Source organism: Lontra canadensis, unplaced genomic scaffold (genome assembly GCF_010015895.1).
Source record: "Lontra canadensis isolate GAN:19392208 unplaced genomic scaffold, GSC_riverotter_1.0 scaffold116, whole genome shotgun sequence".
Lineage (NCBI taxonomy): Eukaryota > Metazoa > Chordata > Mammalia > Carnivora > Mustelidae > Lontra > Lontra canadensis.
Genome location: NW_022631110.1, coordinates 3,858,039 through 3,876,043, shown reverse-complemented (window position 1 = coordinate 3,876,043; position 18,005 = coordinate 3,858,039). Strand labels below are relative to the sequence as shown.

The following is an 18,005-nucleotide window of genomic DNA, read 5'->3' as shown; positions in this document are numbered from 1 at the left end:
TCACACAGTCTCAGACCATAGAACATTTTCCAGTGGTGATTTGTCTCTGGGCCCGGATTGGTTTTGTTTTTGTGTAGTCTGAATATGCTTGAAAGTCCCTGGATACAGGAAATGATTTGCCAGTGGGATTAGCATGGTTTTAGTTGAACAGTTGAGTGAGGTTTAATATTTGAAATTGAAGAGAAGATCTTGCTTCACACTGGTGGCTGCGGTGGCCTGGGCATTTCCAGATAGGCTAAGTGCATCACAGGGTGATGGAAGCCAGGCGCTGTGCCACAGGAGTATAGGAGGCGTGTGGATGAGGACAGGAAGAACACTTTGGGATATGTGTTTCTCAGTCTACAGTGGTGTGAATACCAATATCTTTAATGCGTTTCTCTGCAGCATGTGACAAACTTTCAACATCAACCATGAATTTGCCAAAGCAGACGGAACCTCCCATGAGTAAGCGCCTGTCTTCATCCACCGTGGCAATATCCTATTCCCCAGACCGAGGCAAGTGAACGTGTAGACCTGGTCTCTGTGGTTTTCTTCTTTCTAGTGTGAGCATCTTAACTTCAGTCTTTGTGAGAGCCCCTCTTGAGTCTTCTGCAAATGCCTCCATTATTTGCATTCAGCCTTGTGGTCTGAATGTGGGAGCCCCCAGGGCCTCACTTAACTGGACTTTGGAAAGTGGCATCAGCTCTGCCAGTTTGTTGCTGAATAGGTACAGGAATTAATGATATTCTTTGTTTAGCGAGAAACATCAGAAGTGTTCGTGCAGAGATAGGTGGAAAACTTAGATGATGAAAAGAAAAAAAATGGGACTCTGCTATTGTCTGAGGCTTGTAGGCCTGCCCATTTCTGTTTTGAAAACTGAAGTTCAGAGCTAATATGAAGCCTTTAAAATAAGGCGAAAAGGATGGGTGGCCTGTTCCGGCACTCATTTTGAGGTGGAGGATGATATGTATAGGAGATGTGCCGGTTCCAGAATAGATTTAAATCTACTCGTGTTCTGATGGAGGCTCAGATGAGTTACTAAAAGTATGAATTTATACCTTTCAGAGAATGTGGGTTAAGGAAGAGAGGGAAACTCTCCATGCATTAAATGTGTGTTTTAAAACAACACTGGAGAAGTGTCAGCTGCCAGTGGACTATTTAACAGGTCAGGCATTACCAAGGGGCAAGCAGGAGAGTGTTTGTGACTTTGAAAAGGCCAGAGTGCCTATCTGGTTGTTTTTCACTGGCATTGACCTTGGCCTGTCATTTATGTCAGAGACCCCATAAGTGTCAGTGTTGCTGATCTCTGATGCAGTTCATGGTTGAACTGAATGCAAGAAACCTTGAATTAATTGAGAGCTAAATGAGAAAACATCTACTTGCTTTTAATTCTATATGGCTTTTCCATAGTGAGTACATTCCTTATGTTTTCATTAATTCACATGGTTATAAATTGAAGTTATATTTGCATTTATTACTACCTAAAGATACCAGTATGTTATTATATATTGTTGACAACTGAATTATCTGCTTGTGGATTATAAATTGAAAAATTTTAATTCCCAAACAATTTACTGGCTAATGGGTACCCAAGAAATTCAAAGTAATGGAAAAGTTAATCCATTACCATATAATACATTCCAAAACCATCAAAATGACATTTCAGTTACTGTATTTTAGGATTGTGATTACTGCTACTTCCATTAAAGCCGATAATTCGTTGGCTATTTTTGTTTTTGTGGTTCTTATTTAATTTTTGCCCTTATGTACATGGAAGAAGTATGAACAGATGCATATTTATACATTAACAAAATCATTGTATAATGAAATGTTTTTTAACAGAGGACCCTAAAGTGTTTCATAGGAATAATCTTTTTTCAATGTTAGATCTACTTGGTGAGTAAATGGTTTCTTGAGTCCATATTACATCTTGGGAAATGGGCTAATTCTTGTCAAGTGAAACAGATAATATTGTGATACTGTAAGAGCACATTGAATGAATTCTGGCACCCCAAAAGAATTAACGCACTGTCACAAACCCCAAATGACATATCATTTGTTTTATTTTACTATGACAAACTCCAAAGCCATCCTTTGCTAGAATATTTTTATTTTCCACTTTCATTCCGCCACCCAAAAGTTAATTTGCTTCATACACTGTGTTGTTTTAAACATTTTATTTTGTTTTAATTTTGCTTTTTAAAATTTTCATTTGATTCCATCCCCCAGCTCATCGTACAAACCTTAGTCCCATGGAAACCTTTCTTGTTATGCGACTCTTGACACCTACACAGGCTTCTTTAGCCAGAAGCAGAAGTGTACTCACGCTCTCTGAGCAGGCCAGTGACTCAGGTAAAAGAGGCCAAGCTGGTGACGCTGAGGAAAATGCCCAAAGTGGTGCTGGTTGACGTACAAGTTATTCCTGAGTTTTTGTATTTTGTTTCCCATCGTCTGACTTTGTGAAAGTCTTCAGGGGTTTATAACATTTTCTACCCACAAGTGTTTTGCTGTTACTATGGTTTTTTTTTTCTTTTCAGTGTCACAGAGGTGAGTAAATTATTTTTGATTGAGGGCATGTGGATTAGGAAAAGGAATCTATTTCATGAGCTGTGAAGGTCAGTAGACTTTCTTAAAGAGATGATTTGGCAAAGTTGCCTATAAACCAGTCTCTGGGGTTCCATAACCAGATATACCACTTACCAGTTCTGAACACTTTGGGTAAACTAATTAACCTCTCTAAGCCTTGGTTTCCTTTTTTAAGATGTATTTATTTGAGAGAGAGAACACAAGTACAAGTGTGTGCTTTGGGGAGGGGGAGAGGGAGAGAGAGAATCTTGAGCGAACTCCCTGCTGAGTGTAGAACCCAGCTTGGTGTTTGATCCCATGACCCTGAGATACATGGCCTGAGCCAAAATCAAGAGTTGGACACTCAACCAACAGAGCCACCCAGGTGCCCCTAAAGCCTCAGTTTCCTTATCTATAAAATTGAAATACTTTAAATTGTCATGATGATTAAATGAGATAGGACAATGACTGGCACAGTAAGGGCTCAACAGATATGTAGAGTCTTGCTACTCAAGGGGCGGCCCATGGACCACCAATATTGGTATCACCTGGGAACTTTGGGAAGACAGACTCTCAGTCCCCAGCAGACCTGCGCACTGAAGTATGAGAAACTCTTGGCCACACTATCAAAGCTTCTTCTTGGCTAAATCGATCAAGATTTGGCATGTCATGGCAAGATTAATGAGGGCTGACATTCTCTGTTTGCAGATTAGCAACACTGTATCCACATTAAAGCAGATCTGGCCTTAGTTCCCAAGATTGTGTGTTCACTAGATGACATAAATGACATATAATCCTCTACCTACTTCTGACTAGTTTTCAGAAACAGCCTGCTAGTCTGAGTGGTTGTGGTGTTTCCACGAAGATACACAGATGGCCAATAAGCATAGGACAAGATGCTCAACATTGTTAATCATTAGGGAAATGTTTATGAAAACCTCAATGAGATAGCACTTCACACTTACTAGAATGGCTAAAATTCAAGGAAAACAATAAGTGTTGGCAAGGCTTTGGAGAAATTATAACCCTCATACGTTGCTGGGGAGAATGTAAAATGATGTACTGACTTTGGAAAACAGCTTGGCAAGTTCCTCAAAAGGTTAGACATGGAGTTACCATGTGACCCAGCAGTTGCACTCTTACATAAAGAGCCAATAAAATTAAAAACACACAAAAGCTTAGTTCTTAGCAGCATTAGCCACAAAGTGGAAACAACCCAAATGTTCTTTAATAGACGAATGGATAAACAAAATGTGGTCTATCCACAAAGTGGAATATTACTCAGATATGAAGAAGAATGGATTACTGATACATGCTACACAATGAACCTTGAAAACATTAGGCTCAGTGAAAGAAGCCAGAAACAAAATGCCACAAGTTACATGAGTCCATTTATATGACTTGTCCAGAATAGGTGAATTCAGAAAGACAGTAAATTTGTGGTTGCTAGGGACTGGAGGAATGGAGAAAGGGAATGAATGCTTAATCGAGTACAGGGTTTGTTTTGGGAGTATTGAAAATGCTCTGGAATTAGACTATAGTTATGATTATAGAAATGTGAATTATTGAAAACCACTAAATTGTACAGTTTTTAAAGGGTAAATTTTATCATACATGAATTATCTCTTAACCAAAAAAATTCCTGGGAAGTAGGAAGTATCCTTTTGAGAACAAGGAATGTGTTAGGAAGTCCCCAAGATCATTTGCAGGACCACTGATTCTCTAGGAATCTAACTATGATTTATTACGGTGAAAGGCTACAGAGCAAAATCAGCAAAGGAAAAAAGCCATAGAATGAAGTCTGGGGAAGATCAGGAACAAACCTCCAGAGTCCTCTTCCAGTAGAACAATACAGAGCACTCTCCCTCAGCAATGAGTTGTGACATGTATGAAGTATTGCCTACCAAGGAAGCTTATTAGAGACTCAGTGCCCAGACTGACTTACTTACTTACTTATTTATTTATAAGATTTTATTTATTCATTTGACAGAGATCACAAGTAGGCAGAGAGGCAGGCAGAGAGAGAGAAGGGGAAGCAGGCTCCCCGCTGAGCAGAGAGCCCGATGTGGGGCTCCATCCCAGGACCCTGAGACCACGACCTGAGCCGAAGGCAGAAGCTTAACCCACTGAGCCACCCAGGCGCCCCAGTGCCCAGACTTTTTACTGGAGGCTGGTCACATTGGTACCCCATGTCAGGTACATATGCAAATTCCAGACTCTCAGAATGAAAGCAGGTGTTGAGCATAAATCATGTTGTTTATACAAACAACATGTTTATACAAAGCTTAGGCAGAGTGAGCCACTCTTATCAGTTAATGGTGGGAGCTCTCCAGAAAAACAAGTTCCCTGATGCCAGGGCCAACCTTGTAAGCTGGCCTTTCCAAAGACAGCAGTCACGCCTTCTATGTTCTTTTCTTTTCTTTTTAAGGATTTTATTTATTTATTTATTTATTTATTTGAGAGAGAGTATGCAAAAGCAAACACCAGCAGAGGGAGAGGCAGATTCCCTGCTGAGCATGGAGTCTGACTTGGGGCTCAGTCCCAGGACCCCGAGATCATGACCTGAGCCAAAGTTAGACGCTCAACCAGTTGAGCCACCCAGGTGCCCCTTCTCTTTTCTTTTCTGCACGGTCCATCCCCTTGGTCTTGGGCATCTTCACAGCAGAATTATCATCAGCAGGGTTTCACATAGCAGGTTGAGGCCAATCTACAGTATTGACCTCACTTACATTCTTTAGGCGTTCTGGACTTAGCCAGTTAAAACAGAGACCATTAGCCATAAAGATCTGTCTTAGAAAGCCAGGTGGCTTCCTTCATGACTTTGTGTCTGAACATTTTCTTTTTTTTTTTTTTTTTTAACCTGGCCCAAGGCATCAGTTCAGCCCAGCACAATCTGGTCAGTAAGATGAAGCTGTCCCCAAGCCTGCCAGGGCTGAGGCAGTGTCACAATAGTCGGAACATACACCCAGGGAGTATAATCCCCGAGGACACACATGCCCCCTGGAAACAGTTTCCACTGTTCCAGAACCCTGAGCAGGACATATATTGGTCATGCAGTACAGGCTAACAGGGCCCCCACTGTGTCTTTCCCCACATGGTTCCTCCCACCACAGGGGGCTCAGTCTGGCCTGAGGAATTCAGTTCAGTCCTTGCTTTCAGAGGGACTGCTTGAGGTGGGCAGTCCCAAAGAGTTCTGTCAACAACTTGAGTTCATTACTTGCTGTGTGCTGATGGCATATGGAGGTGGTCTTTAGAGACCGTGCAGGAACTGGCCCGCCTTGCAGCTTCAAGTCACGTTACCATCTATGACCTGGGGTCAGCAGTCCATGGGCATCTGAAGTGCTCACAGCAGCTGGCACAGGCAGCACAGTTTTTCTTCAGGAAGAGAACAGAGTTCCCAGGAACAGTTCTGGAAAACAAAGATCCTGAATGTCCTTCCCGTCCCCTGCGCCAGTTCAGGTGCTAGGTTTTGTTTTGTTTTGTTTTGTTTTGTTTTTCATTAGTGTGCCCATTCAGTAATTAAGACTTTACATTTTCTCAGTTATCCTCTACTTTTAAAATGACTGTTCATAAGGAAAAGCAAGAAGGACAAGAGCCTTTTTACAAAAAAAATTTAACAAAATCCTGAATTTTCAAAAAAATTTCGGGGTAGGTTTGCATCAGCTGCCATCTCTCTAGTCCCATTCATTTATCCAGTGAACAACCTAGGAAAAAAGTGACCCCTCTCTGGGGACAGGTGCATTGCCTTCCTGAGGTGTGTGTAGCAGGAGAAAGGTAAGGGAAGTAGAGTCAGGCTCCTAGTCCGTTGTTACAGACTGCACCCAACCCAGCAAGTCAAATACCGGACATCTTGTCAGCCGATGTTGAGTCTGATCATGAGGGGTGGGTGAAGGAATTCTGCTCCCTGAGAGTACCCTGTCCTAGCTCCCAGCTGTGGCAGGAATCACAGGTTAGGGATGTAATTAGACTCTGCATCAGAAATTAAGAGCTGACTAGCAGTTCCATGTCAGATGGTCCCATCAGGGAACGAGCTCTTTCCTGTGAGCATTTTTCTGTGACTCAGTGCAACCAGTATCGATGATAGTTTCATGGGTCACGGCCCCATGGAGGGGTGTTCTGTATCTGTAATAGACCTGGGTTTATTTTTTTAAAACTCCAAACGTATCTCTATCTGGAAATTGCCTCTTTTCGTGTCTCCCTTTTTGCAGAGACTCCGTTATGCAAAAGTCATAGCAAAAAGCATCGGGTATGGAGGGTTCTTCTGGTTCCAGGACTTAAGAGTTTTAAATTCCTGCCAAATCACTGATGGCACAAAACAAGGAGGTTGTGTCCCACTCCCACTTGGAGGAGAAAACAAAAACCAAAGACATTGCCTGGGCTGTACTTTCCCCCTCACTTTAGCCAGCATGGCCAAAACCAGCCAGGGGGTCCAACAAGCCTGCTCTAGGAGTTGGATGAGCTCTCTTCAAATACTGTAGGTATTTTGCCTCTTGCAACAGATGGCAGCTCAGTTGCTGTTTGATGCGGTGGCTGACTCCATAGCCAGCAGGCACCAGAAGGTCATCCTTCTCCATCCTTTAGCCTTTCTTTTTCAAACACTGTTTTTACCATTTGTCTGTGAAGCAGGGTCGTTCTTACAGTTCCTGCTTCTGGCACCAGTTGTGTGAGCGGTCCCCAGGTCCAGCCCCAGGTTTGGTGATTGGCTGGGAGCACTCAGGAGACTGAGCACACGGTGGTACTCACAGCTGTGATGTGTTAGAGTGGGAGCCGCACGGCACATCCGCAGAGGGAATTGGCGCGCAGGGGACGCCCAGAGGACACCAGGTGCAAGTTTCCCAGAGTCCTCTCCCTGTGGAGTCGCACAGGACGTGCTTAATTCCTCCCGCAACGCGCTGTGATAACACATGTGAAATGTTGCCAACCAGGAAAGCTCATTAGAGACTCAGTGAAACGGGGGTTTATTAAGGGCTGGTCACGTAGGCACCCTCGGCCAGTTACATGCCCAAATTCCAGACCCTGAAGGCACGAGGATAAGTGAAATGCTACTTGTCAGTTAATGGCAAGAACCCTTCTGATATCTAAGTTCTTAGGTGCTGACCAAGGGCCAGCCTTGTAAGCAGGCCTTTCTAGGACGGTTTTCAGGGCTGCAATATTAACTATCCCCTGCACAAGGAAATTGACACCCAGAGAGGTTGACGAGCCTGCCTGAGGTGATCCAGCTATTTGGTGACAGTGCCAGTTCTGTCTGGCTCCAAAGCCCAGACTTTGAACTCCTGAAATGAACTGGACTTGTGAGCATGGCGTATGGCAGTCTTTCCAGATGGTGTCTACTCTGCACATACTAGAAAAAGCATGCTGGTATTTAGAGAATGTGGATTGCCCATGTTATGTTTTAACAAAAATATGTTCTTCCCGATTCCCTTCTCTCTCTACTTTTTCCACCTGTGCTCCCTTGTCTCTTTGGCTATGATATTGTAACTCTCTAGTATCCCATGCCTGTCCTCGTGTAGCTCCTGCTGGCGCTCTTAAATCTTCTTACAAGTCTTCTCCTACTCGGAGTGCTGAGAGGAAGAAGACTCCGTCTACATCTGGTGCGGGAGATTCTGGGAAAGGAGCCCCTGCAGGAGCAGAGGCCTCTCCAGTAAGTTTAAACTCTCACCCCTTGGGATGGGTTTATTTGATAGTATGACTACTCCTTGTGCTTGACCGGGGTTTTCGTTTCCATCAGTCTCCAGAGAGAGACTGCCCAGCTGGTGGATTTGGTTTAAAAATTCACTCATCCTTTGAAAATCATTTAACTTTTTGCATCTTCCTAAGTCTAAGTGCCTTGGAGTAGATTCCTAAAGACCTTGTCCTTGGGGACAGGAACCAAAAGGAATATTCTTGGTGTCTTCTTTCTGCTTTTAAGGATGCCAGTCTCACCCCTACAGGCAACTAGAATTAAGGTTCTAAGTCAGACTTCAATCCATAACAATGGCCTTTAAACATTTTTGACATCATTTAGACACCACCAGTAAAACAAATATTGAATGGGTACTCCCAATTATGTGTATTTATTTAGAAATTATACACAGCATGCTACTTTTGTTAGTTTTCACTTGCTACATAATAAATCACCCCATACCTTAGCTGCTTAAAACAAATGTTTATTAACACACTGGTTCTTTGGGTCAGAAGTTGAGGATGGCTTAGCTGGGTAGTTCTGGTTCAGCGTCTCTCATGAGGCTGTGGTCAGGATGATGGCCAGAGCTATAGTCATAAGAAAGCATGGCTGGGGCTCTTCTAGAATGGCTCAATCACATGACTGCTGGCCTCAGTTCCTTATTATGTAGACCTCTCTAGAGCTGCTTGAATGTCCAAATGACTTGGCAGCTGGCTTCCTCCAGAGTGAGAGATCCAAGGATGATGGGTGCAAGCAGCAGGGGGAAAGCTGCAGCACCTTTTATGCTCTAATATTACATGTTACACACCATCGTTCTGCTGTGTGTTGTTCCTTAAAAATAGATCACTAAGACCAACCCACACTCAAAGGGAAGGGGGGAGAATCAAATGACATGTGGACTTGTTTTAAGACTGCCACACTACTGTACTATAGGACTTTCATTTTATAACAACATTTGTATTTTTTTAAGATTTTATTTATTTGACAGAGACACAGCGAGAGAGGGAACACAAACGGGGAGTGGGAGAGGGAGAAGCAGGCTTCCTGCTGAGCCGGGAGCACAATGCGGGGCTTGATCCCAGGACCCTGAGATCATGACCCGAGCTGAAGGAAGATGCCTGACAGTTGAGCCACCCAGGAGCCCCAACACCATATGTATTTTTAAAATCTGTTGTGGCCCTGAGGTTCTTAAATGAGAAGTGAATGTCAGACCATTGGGTTTTACTGTAGGATCAGTTACTGTGGAAGGGGGCTAAGGTATATGTGTGCATGGGGCAGGGGCAAAGGAAGGTTTGTTGTGGAAAAGTGCAATAAGGAGAGAGGGGAACGTGTGATAGGGAGAGAAGGAAAAGTGCAGTAGGGCTCCACCCTTGCGGAGCCCCCACCACATGCCACGTACAGAGGCTGGGCCTCCTGCCTCTTGCGGAGGGAGGCCATGGAGATGATGTACAGGGACAGGGGGTCCCTATGGAGCTGCAGTCCCTGTTACCTCACATCCACTGTTAAAAAAGAGTCCACAGCTCACTGTCTTGGTTAACCACATTTACACCCACCTGTAGTTTTTTTGAGTGATTATGTATTTTTGTACTCTTCGCAGTTTTTTTGTAAGTTGTTGTTTTTTTTTTAATTCCAGTACAGGCATACAGTGTTATATCACTTTCAGGTGTACAGTTTAGTGAATCAGCAATTCTGTACATTACTCAGTTCTCGTCATGACGAGTGTACTCTTACTCCCCTTCACTTCTCTGACCCATCTCCTCCCCTCTCCAGCAACCACCAGTTTGTTCTCTGTTAGAGTCTGTTTTTTTTTATCTTTTGCTTTCTTTGTTCATTTCTATTTCTTAAATTCCACTTATGAATGAAATCATACAGCATTTGTCTTTCTCTGACTTATTTCACTTAGCATAATATTCTCTAGATCTGTCCATGTTGTTGAATATGGCAAGATTTCATTCTTTTTTATGGCTGATATTCCATTGTATTTATATACACCACATTTTGTTTTTTGACATTTATGCCACATATTCTTTATTCATTCATTTATCAGTGAACATTTGGGCTGCTTACATAATTTGGCTGTTGTAAATAATCTGCAATAAACATAGGGGTGCATATATCCCTTTGAATTAGTGTTTTCATATCCTTTGGGTAAATACCCAGTAGTGTGATTGCTGGATCATAGGGTAGGTCTATTTATAACTTCTTGAGGAACCTCCATATTGTTTTCCATAGGGGCTGTGCCAGTTTGCATTCCCACCAACAGTGCATGAGGTTTCCTTTTCCTCCACATCCTTGCTGACACTTGCTGTTTTTTGTGTTGTTGATTTTAGCCATTCTGACAGATGTGAGGTGATAGCTCATGGTAGTTTTGATTTGCATTTCCCTGATGATGAGTGATGTAGTTTCTCTATGTCCAGAATCATAATATGGTTCTGTTGTTAGTGTTTTGCAAGATAGCAAAGAGTAGGAAATCTTTGCATTTTGAGGCTGAAGTGTTTTTGTTTTTGTTTTTAATTTGGATGACCTCAATATTAACCACCAAATTGATGACCTCATGGTGCTTTCCTGCGAAAGATTCCCATTGTGGGAAGCACTGTAACTTCATATGGGCCCTTCTGGAAGAAAGCTGTGCATCATTTCCATCTGGGTTTTTTTAAAGAAATTGTAGAAATATTGCCAGTGATGGGCCGTGGCTGACCTATTCTGTGTCCCCTTCAGACAGAGAAGATGAAGAGGAGTCCTCGAACAACTTCTGTTCCCAGTGTGGGCCTTGGGTCTCCTTTGAGAAGATGCGAATTTCCAGGAGGCATTTCTAAGAGGTCATCTTCTCCAGTGACATCCAGGTAAGCATCTTTTTGCTTTGCCACAGTCGGACAGTGCAAGTGATTTGGTGGGGCTCTGTACAGGGCAGTGTGTGCTTCCTGCTGCCGCATGAGTCGTGGCCAGCCCTAAGAGGCAAGCAGGAGGAATGCTAGACTTTGAGTTACCTCAGGTACTGTCTGTGTATCTTTTGGATAAATGGTGGGCTCTTCAGGGATTTGTTGCCTGGGAAGTATGGAACACCGATTTGCTGAGATGATCCATTCAACATTTTCTCTTTGGGTCCATCAGTTCCATTCCGCTTTTCTGGCATTCTCCTTCACCTGCATCTGGAGTGAAGTGATTGCATTGTGCTTGGGTGCTCAAGCTCATGTACGTGGGCACTCACTCTCTCCCTCCCTCATCTGTCTCTCCAACAGAGAGGCAGTAATAAGTTGTCAGTCACCACTGGCAGTATGTTGTTGTTGTTGTTGTTGTTTTAAATGAAGCCATTATACTTTTTTGTTAAGCATTGGGTAAACTCTCCAATGAGTTAATGGAATGACCTTTCTTTTCAGAGCCCTATGCATGCCATCCCTAGTGCAGGCAGGAAAAATAGTAAACTCTAACACAGCTGGACTTGTTGTATACTGTCAAAACTACCAGAATCATTCTCTCCTTAAGAAGTGCCCTGGGGACAGGAAATTGTTCCAGAATTACCAAGTTGAGAGGTCTAAGGAGAAGCAAACATTTCTTGATTTTGAGACATTCAAAAAGAAAGATAATTTCTCCCCAGGTAAAAATTAATGGATGAACCACAATGGGTATGAACCAGGTCTGAGAAATGTGGAAAGTCAGGTAGACTGTAAGTTCTGAAAATTCAGCCAAACTCTACAGCAGTGAAAAAGAATGGATCGCAGCTGCCCACAACCAGTGGGTGGATCTCAGGAACATAGAGTTGAGCAGCAAAAGGAAGTTGTAAAAGGATATCAACAGGGACATTTATATTGAGTTCCCGGATGTGTAAAACCAGCATGTTTTTAAGGATATAAATGTGGTAAAAATGTTTAGAAAGAGTAAGAAAATGGCAAATACAAAATGCAAAGTAATGATGACCTCTGAGTGGGAGGGGGAGGGGGTCAGGGAAGGGCAGAATAGAAATATTCTGGAATCAGAATATTTATGATATCTTTCTTTGGAACTAGTTTTTAGGTGTGTGGGTATTTGTTATGTCATTCTTCATACTTTGCCTATTTTATAAATATTTTTTTGTATGTTCAATGTTGAAGAAAGGAAAAAAGAAACCCTTGAGTTTTACAATGGTGTCACACACAAAATCCGAATCGGAGTGGCATTTTCAACCTCCCCTCTGTGCAGATCAAGTGTGTGTGTGATCTTTAAAGCACGCTGGAAGCGGTATGGCTTTGAACAGTGAATTAGTTCGTCCTTTTGAACCCCCATCCAGAAACTCAGACAGGTCATGTGATAAATGGTTCTGACACTGCATTGTTCTCCTCATGGATCTCAGATAAATTAAGCCACTGTTCCGTGGCAGTGCATATTAATGGCATTGCCCTTTTAAGCGTTCAAGTTTATTTCCATTGTTTGCATTGTTGGGTACTTGTATGGGTTTTAGAAAACTAGCTTCAGCAACACTCTCAAAGATGTGGATGGAGCATAGCTTTCTTCTTGTAACCTAGAGAGAGGAAATCAAGTGTGGTCATGTGTGTTTGCCCAGCCTGTCCCTGTCTCTGAGTGTTGGCGCTGCCTGTACTCCTAATTCTTCAGTGTGAAATGTTCTTTAATGGTTTCAGGGTTTTAGAAATATATTCTAAGTCACTTTGGTCATTATGATGGGGAATGTCTCGTTAACCTCTTGCTACTGTAATAACCCACCCCCCAAAATTTAGCAGCATAAAATAACAATTTGTTAACAATTCTCGCAGCTCTGACTTGGGCTTACCAGGAAGGTCTGTCTTGGGGTCTTTTGTGTGGTTTTTCTGAGGTTTGACTTGGGTTCACCTGGTGGTTCTCAATTGCAGTCTTCCACCATAGGTTCAGTGTCACCTGGGGCTGCAGTTACCTGTCTTGACTGAGCTGCAGGTTGGAGATAGCCCATTCCCCTGGCTGGCAGTTAACGCTGGGCATTGGCTGGAGCTCAGAGGGGCCTGGGAACCAGAATAGAATGCCTACACACAGCCTCTCCATAGTACTTCGGCATCTCACAGCGTGGCTCTGAGTTTTAAGAGAGTGTTCCCAAGAGCAAGTATCTCCCAGAACAGGAAGTAGAAGCTGCCACGCTAGTTAAATACTGTGCCATGCACTGGCACAGCCTCCCTTCTTTAAATTTAAATTTAAATCTTTCTTTAAAGATTTTATTTATTTGACAGAGAGAGACAGAGAGAATAGGGATACATGCAGGGGGAGTGGCAGAGGGAGAAGCAGGCTTCCCGCCAAGCAGGGAGCCCGATGTGGGGCTCCATCCCAGGACCCGGGGATCATGACCTGAGCGGAGGGCAGACGCTTAATGACAGCCACCCAGGCGCCCCTGATTAGTTTTCTCTTAAGCCTATGGTGATAAATGGGTCTTTTTTTGAGGTTCTTAAGATCTAAAAGGATCTCTCTTGCTACTGGAAAGATGTGAAAGCTGAGGACAAGTCTACTGTCACTCAGGGAAATATTGCTTTGGTAAAATGCAGGAGCCTGTCTTATATTGAAAAAAGGTCCATTATAATAAGTACACTGGTCTAGGCTTGGCTCCTGGTGAGTGCTAGGTGTTGAAGATACAGGTAACAGCCTAGCTTCAGAAGCTGAGTTTACCCAGATGGTTGCACAGGGAAGAGGCATTTGCAGAGTTACTTTAGGAAGAAGTAATCCATACATAAATTACAAATTCAAAATTACAAATCATCACTCTCAATCGTGTAGCAGACTGAACCATATGGAACTGCCAGTATTTAAATATGAAATATAACAATTTCATCCTTCAAGAGGAACAAGTGGAAAGCTTATTAGCACACCCAAAGTCCTTGAAGTACTATCACCCTAACAACAACATAGGAATCGCTACGATACCCCTGGTGGAAGGGACAAGACTTTAGGAAGCCCAGCTGCTGAGGCCATGTCCTAACTTCACTGAAGCTTGACTGACAATGTGAGGAATAATAAGACAACTCTAATGCCCACTTCTTGGCAGAGTTGGTTCCTCGGCACATAGAAAGGAACTGGATATCAATCATACTAAAGTAATGGTGAATTTAAAAAAAAAAAAAAGGAACCAGGGACCTTGAAGACATTATGTTGAGTGTAATTAGCCAGACACAAAAGGACATATACGATATGATTTCACTTCTGTGAGGAACCTGGAGTGGTCAGATTCCTACAGAGAGAAAGCAGAAAGGTGGTTGCCAAGGGCTGAGGGAGGCAGGAATAGGGAGTTTGTGTTTCATAGGTGTAGAGTTCTGGAGATGGATAGTGGAGATAGTTGGCACCACATTGTGAACATACTTAATGCCACTGAACTGTACACTTAATGGCTAAGCGGCAGTTGGGTGGTGCGGTCGATGAAATGTCCGATTCTTGGTTTCAGCTCAGGTCATGATCCCAGGGTCCTGGGATCAAGCTCTGCATCAGACTTCCTGCTCAGCGGGAAGGCTGCTTCTCCCTGTCCCACTCCCCCTGCTTGTGTTCCCTCTCTCGCTGTCTCTCTCTCTGTCAAATAAACAAATAAAATCTTTAAAAATTAAAAAAAAAAAAAGAAAAGAGGTAGGACAGTGCCTAACACTTTATCCTCACATTGTCAGTCAAACTTCAGTAAAGTTAGGACATGGCCTCAGCAGCTGGGCTTCCTAAAGTCTTGTCCCTTCCACCAGGGGTATCGTAGCGATTCCTATGTTCCTGTTAGGGTGATAGTACTTCAAGGACTTTGGATGTGCTAATAAGCTTTCCACTTGTTCCTCTTGAGGGATAAAATTGTTCAGCTTTTCAAAACCAAGCCCGCTAGGAACCGAGAGGTTGTGTGGTCAGGGTCTGGAATCCTCTTCAAGCATGCTTTTGGTTTTCCAGGGCAACATCTAAAGTGTATCCACAGTCTCCAAAGAATATGAAGCCACCATACCCAGGGTCTCCTGTGAAGTACCGCTGTCCCACCTTTCCCAGCCAGGAAACACCCAAGAAGAAAGCAGAGAAAGAGAAGAGCAATAAGGAAAGGGAAGGTGTCCTGGCTCAGCAGGCAGCTGGCCTGCATGGAGAGGAAGCCCCAGAGAAGCATGTAGTGGACAAGCATGTCACTGAGAAGCATCTTCTGGATAAGCATGTCACTGAGAAGCATGTGGTGGACAAGCATGTCACTGAGAAGCATCTTCTGGACAAGCATGTCACTGAGAAGCCTGTGGCCACAGGAGGGAAGGCTGAGAGCAGTGGAGGTAGGCCCTTCTTGTCAGTGCTACCCCAGGGCTTGGCTTTTACAAGCTCGTTCTCTCTCTGCCCAGATCCATGTGTGGGGGAAGGAAAGAGATTTTTCCCTGGGGTAACTTTATGCCCTCATGCTGTTTTCTCTAGCTTGCACATTGCCCCTGAGTCCTTCCTGTGGTCTCCTACGGGTCTCCTAGAGGATGAACTGATACATGTCATGGCTTTGGAAGCTCATGGGACTGTTGAGCTGCTTCCAGCCAGTATCAGCACTTCCCACCGAGAAGGTCTTTAGTCTTTCAAGCTTTTACAAGAGATACACTGTGTTCACCCAGATGGGCACTGCGGTGGTGGCTCTTGTGGGTCACGCTATCCCCCCATCTCTCCTCCCCACCTTTCTACTACCCTCCACTGGGAGATTCATTCACAGGGTCACAACCGTCTTGTTGCAGCTTCTCTGCTCAGTGGCCAGTTGTGCTCATCCCAGCAGCATTTCCTGTCACCCGCTGAGTTGAACTTTTTGTTTCCAGTGGCAGCTACCTGTGTGAGCGCCATCAGTATTTCATTTCCCATGATCTTTTCCTCTCATGCAGCCTCAGGAAAACCTACAGCAGGCACCACTGATGCAGGAGAGGCTGCGAAGATCCTGGCTGAAAAGAGACGACAGGCCCGGCTGCAGAAGGAGCAGGAGGAGCAGGAACGACTGGAGAAGGAAGAACAGGACAGGTGTGGGGCTGCTCAGAGTTTCATTGCCATCTCATGTAAAAGGCTGCGGTAGAAAGAGCAACTCACCTTTCTTTCTAGGGTTTGACTATTGACACAAACTGGGCAGAAGTACAGGTCTGCGTGGCAGGTGTTCGGGAGACTGCGTCTTCTAGTGGGTGTAATTAACAGCAGTGGAACATTGCCCTTTTACGACTACCTGGAAACTCCTAGCTCCTGGATCTAAATATTAACCAATAGCTTCCCATTCTCCCCTTGGACTCTAGGACCAGCGAGGCCTTATAGAGCTATCAGGGGAGTTTGAGCTCTGTTCATGGAATGAGATTCTCTCTGAAGATAGGAGGTTCCAGACGTAAAAATCTTGAGTCTGCTTCCCAAATCATGTTTTTTCCTTAAATTATCCTAACATGGACCCCCAGGTGAGAAGGAAGAAGGTTGAGTAAAGACCCCTAGATGGAGTGGAAGTTGATGTCATCGTCCACAAGCAGCAAGGTAGAGGGACTCCATTCCTGGAGCACAACAGAGGACATCATGGTAGTGGTCTTTAAATATGGGAGGGAGGGGTTGGAACCATCTGGCAAGTGCAATGAAAATATGCAGGCATAGGCCCTATCCTGTTTTAATAGCTCGCCAAAGAGTGAGAACCACTGTGGTGTTAATACCAGGGTGCTTTGGTCAAAGTACAGGCAGTCCGGCCTTTTCTGATCTTTGCATTCAGAAAAGAATGCACATTGAAGGACAAGGTGGATTTTATCACTAAATTGGTAAGGAAGCTTTTAGGGTAGTCACACAGTGCAGTCCAATATGTTTAGAGAATTAACTTGACAGAAAGCAAGCCATACCACGGCACTTTAAGACTGGTACTGAATTTTGAGTGATAAATAATAGAATAGCCTTAATTATTAAGTGACCTTGGCAAGTAGGTCTTATTTATCCCTTCTTCAAATTCTGTACCTTTTTTTGATGATTTTCCCATCTCCAGTGTTCTGGTCAACAGTGACACATCTTTTTGTTGAGTGGTGTGTTTGGGCTGGTTTGAGGCCCATAGGATTTGTGAAGAGAGGTCACAGGAGGTAAAGATGAATCATGGGACCTCAAATGACAGGTCTGGGTGATTGCAGGTTCTAAGCAGGTAAGTAACATAATTGTGGCTGTATGCTTAGGAAGAGGGAGTTCTTTACCTTCTAATAATCACCCTCTCTCTCTCACATTTCCTGCACAGCCCCTCTCCAAAAAGGATTGATTGTACTTCCTGTCTTTATTTCCTCAACTCATTTTCATACCTCACACTCACCATTCCTCCCAATTGCCAGACTCTTAATCCATTTCTTTGTTGACTTTGACCTTGTCAAGCTTGCCCTTGCTTCTTTGGCCCCTCCTCTCAGTCTCTTCTGTCCACCCCACATCCCCTCACATGTTGCCTGGACTCTCAACCCTCAGCCCTTGGGCAGCTTCACCAGACAAGCCCTCTGTGAGCAGTGGTACTCCATCCTGTTCGGCCACTTTCCTCTGGCTTCAAATGGTTTAGGGCCCACACTTCTCACAACAGTTTCATGTGAGCATTTGATGTGCTAAACCAACTCTGCTCTCATCTCCCCTTCTACCCTCATTTTCCCTTTGCCTCATTTAGCATCTGTTTCTGAAGCTAATTTCATCTTGTTTTGAAAACCTTCAGTACTTCTGGTACGAGGGAGGCAGTAAATAGCACATGTACACTGGTGACCTCTGACTCCGTGCTGTGACCTGTTCTCCTGCCAGGGCTATGCTGTCCACTGGTCCCATGTGGCTACCAAAACGCAAATGCACTAAAATTAAGTAAAATTCAGTTTCTCAGCTGTACCAGCTGCATTTCTAGTTCTCAATAGGT

The 18,005-nt window shown here is 43.9% G+C and overlaps 1 protein-coding gene across 27 annotated transcripts in view; it reads left to right on the top strand.

Annotated features, from left to right (window-relative positions):
• MAP7D2 (MAP7 domain containing 2) overlaps positions 1 to 18,005 on the top strand; it is a 96,373-nt gene that overhangs the window by 64,166 nt on the left and 14,202 nt on the right. For 9 of the 27 annotated variants that reach the window (XM_032840771.1, XM_032840787.1, XM_032840776.1 and 6 more), the window contains 6 exons: positions 385 to 495; positions 2,209 to 2,331; positions 8,031 to 8,185; positions 10,925 to 11,049; positions 15,071 to 15,429; positions 16,009 to 16,141. In XM_032840771.1, coding sequence (XP_032696662.1) covers positions 385 to 495; positions 2,209 to 2,331; positions 8,031 to 8,185; positions 10,925 to 11,049; positions 15,071 to 15,429; positions 16,009 to 16,141 — 1,006 coding nt within the window. The remainder of the gene's footprint in view (positions 1 to 384; positions 496 to 2,208; positions 2,332 to 8,030; positions 8,186 to 10,924; positions 11,050 to 15,070; positions 15,430 to 16,008; positions 16,142 to 18,005) is intronic. The other 18 variants (XM_032840788.1, XM_032840793.1, XM_032840798.1 and 15 more) reach the window with 5 other exon arrangements.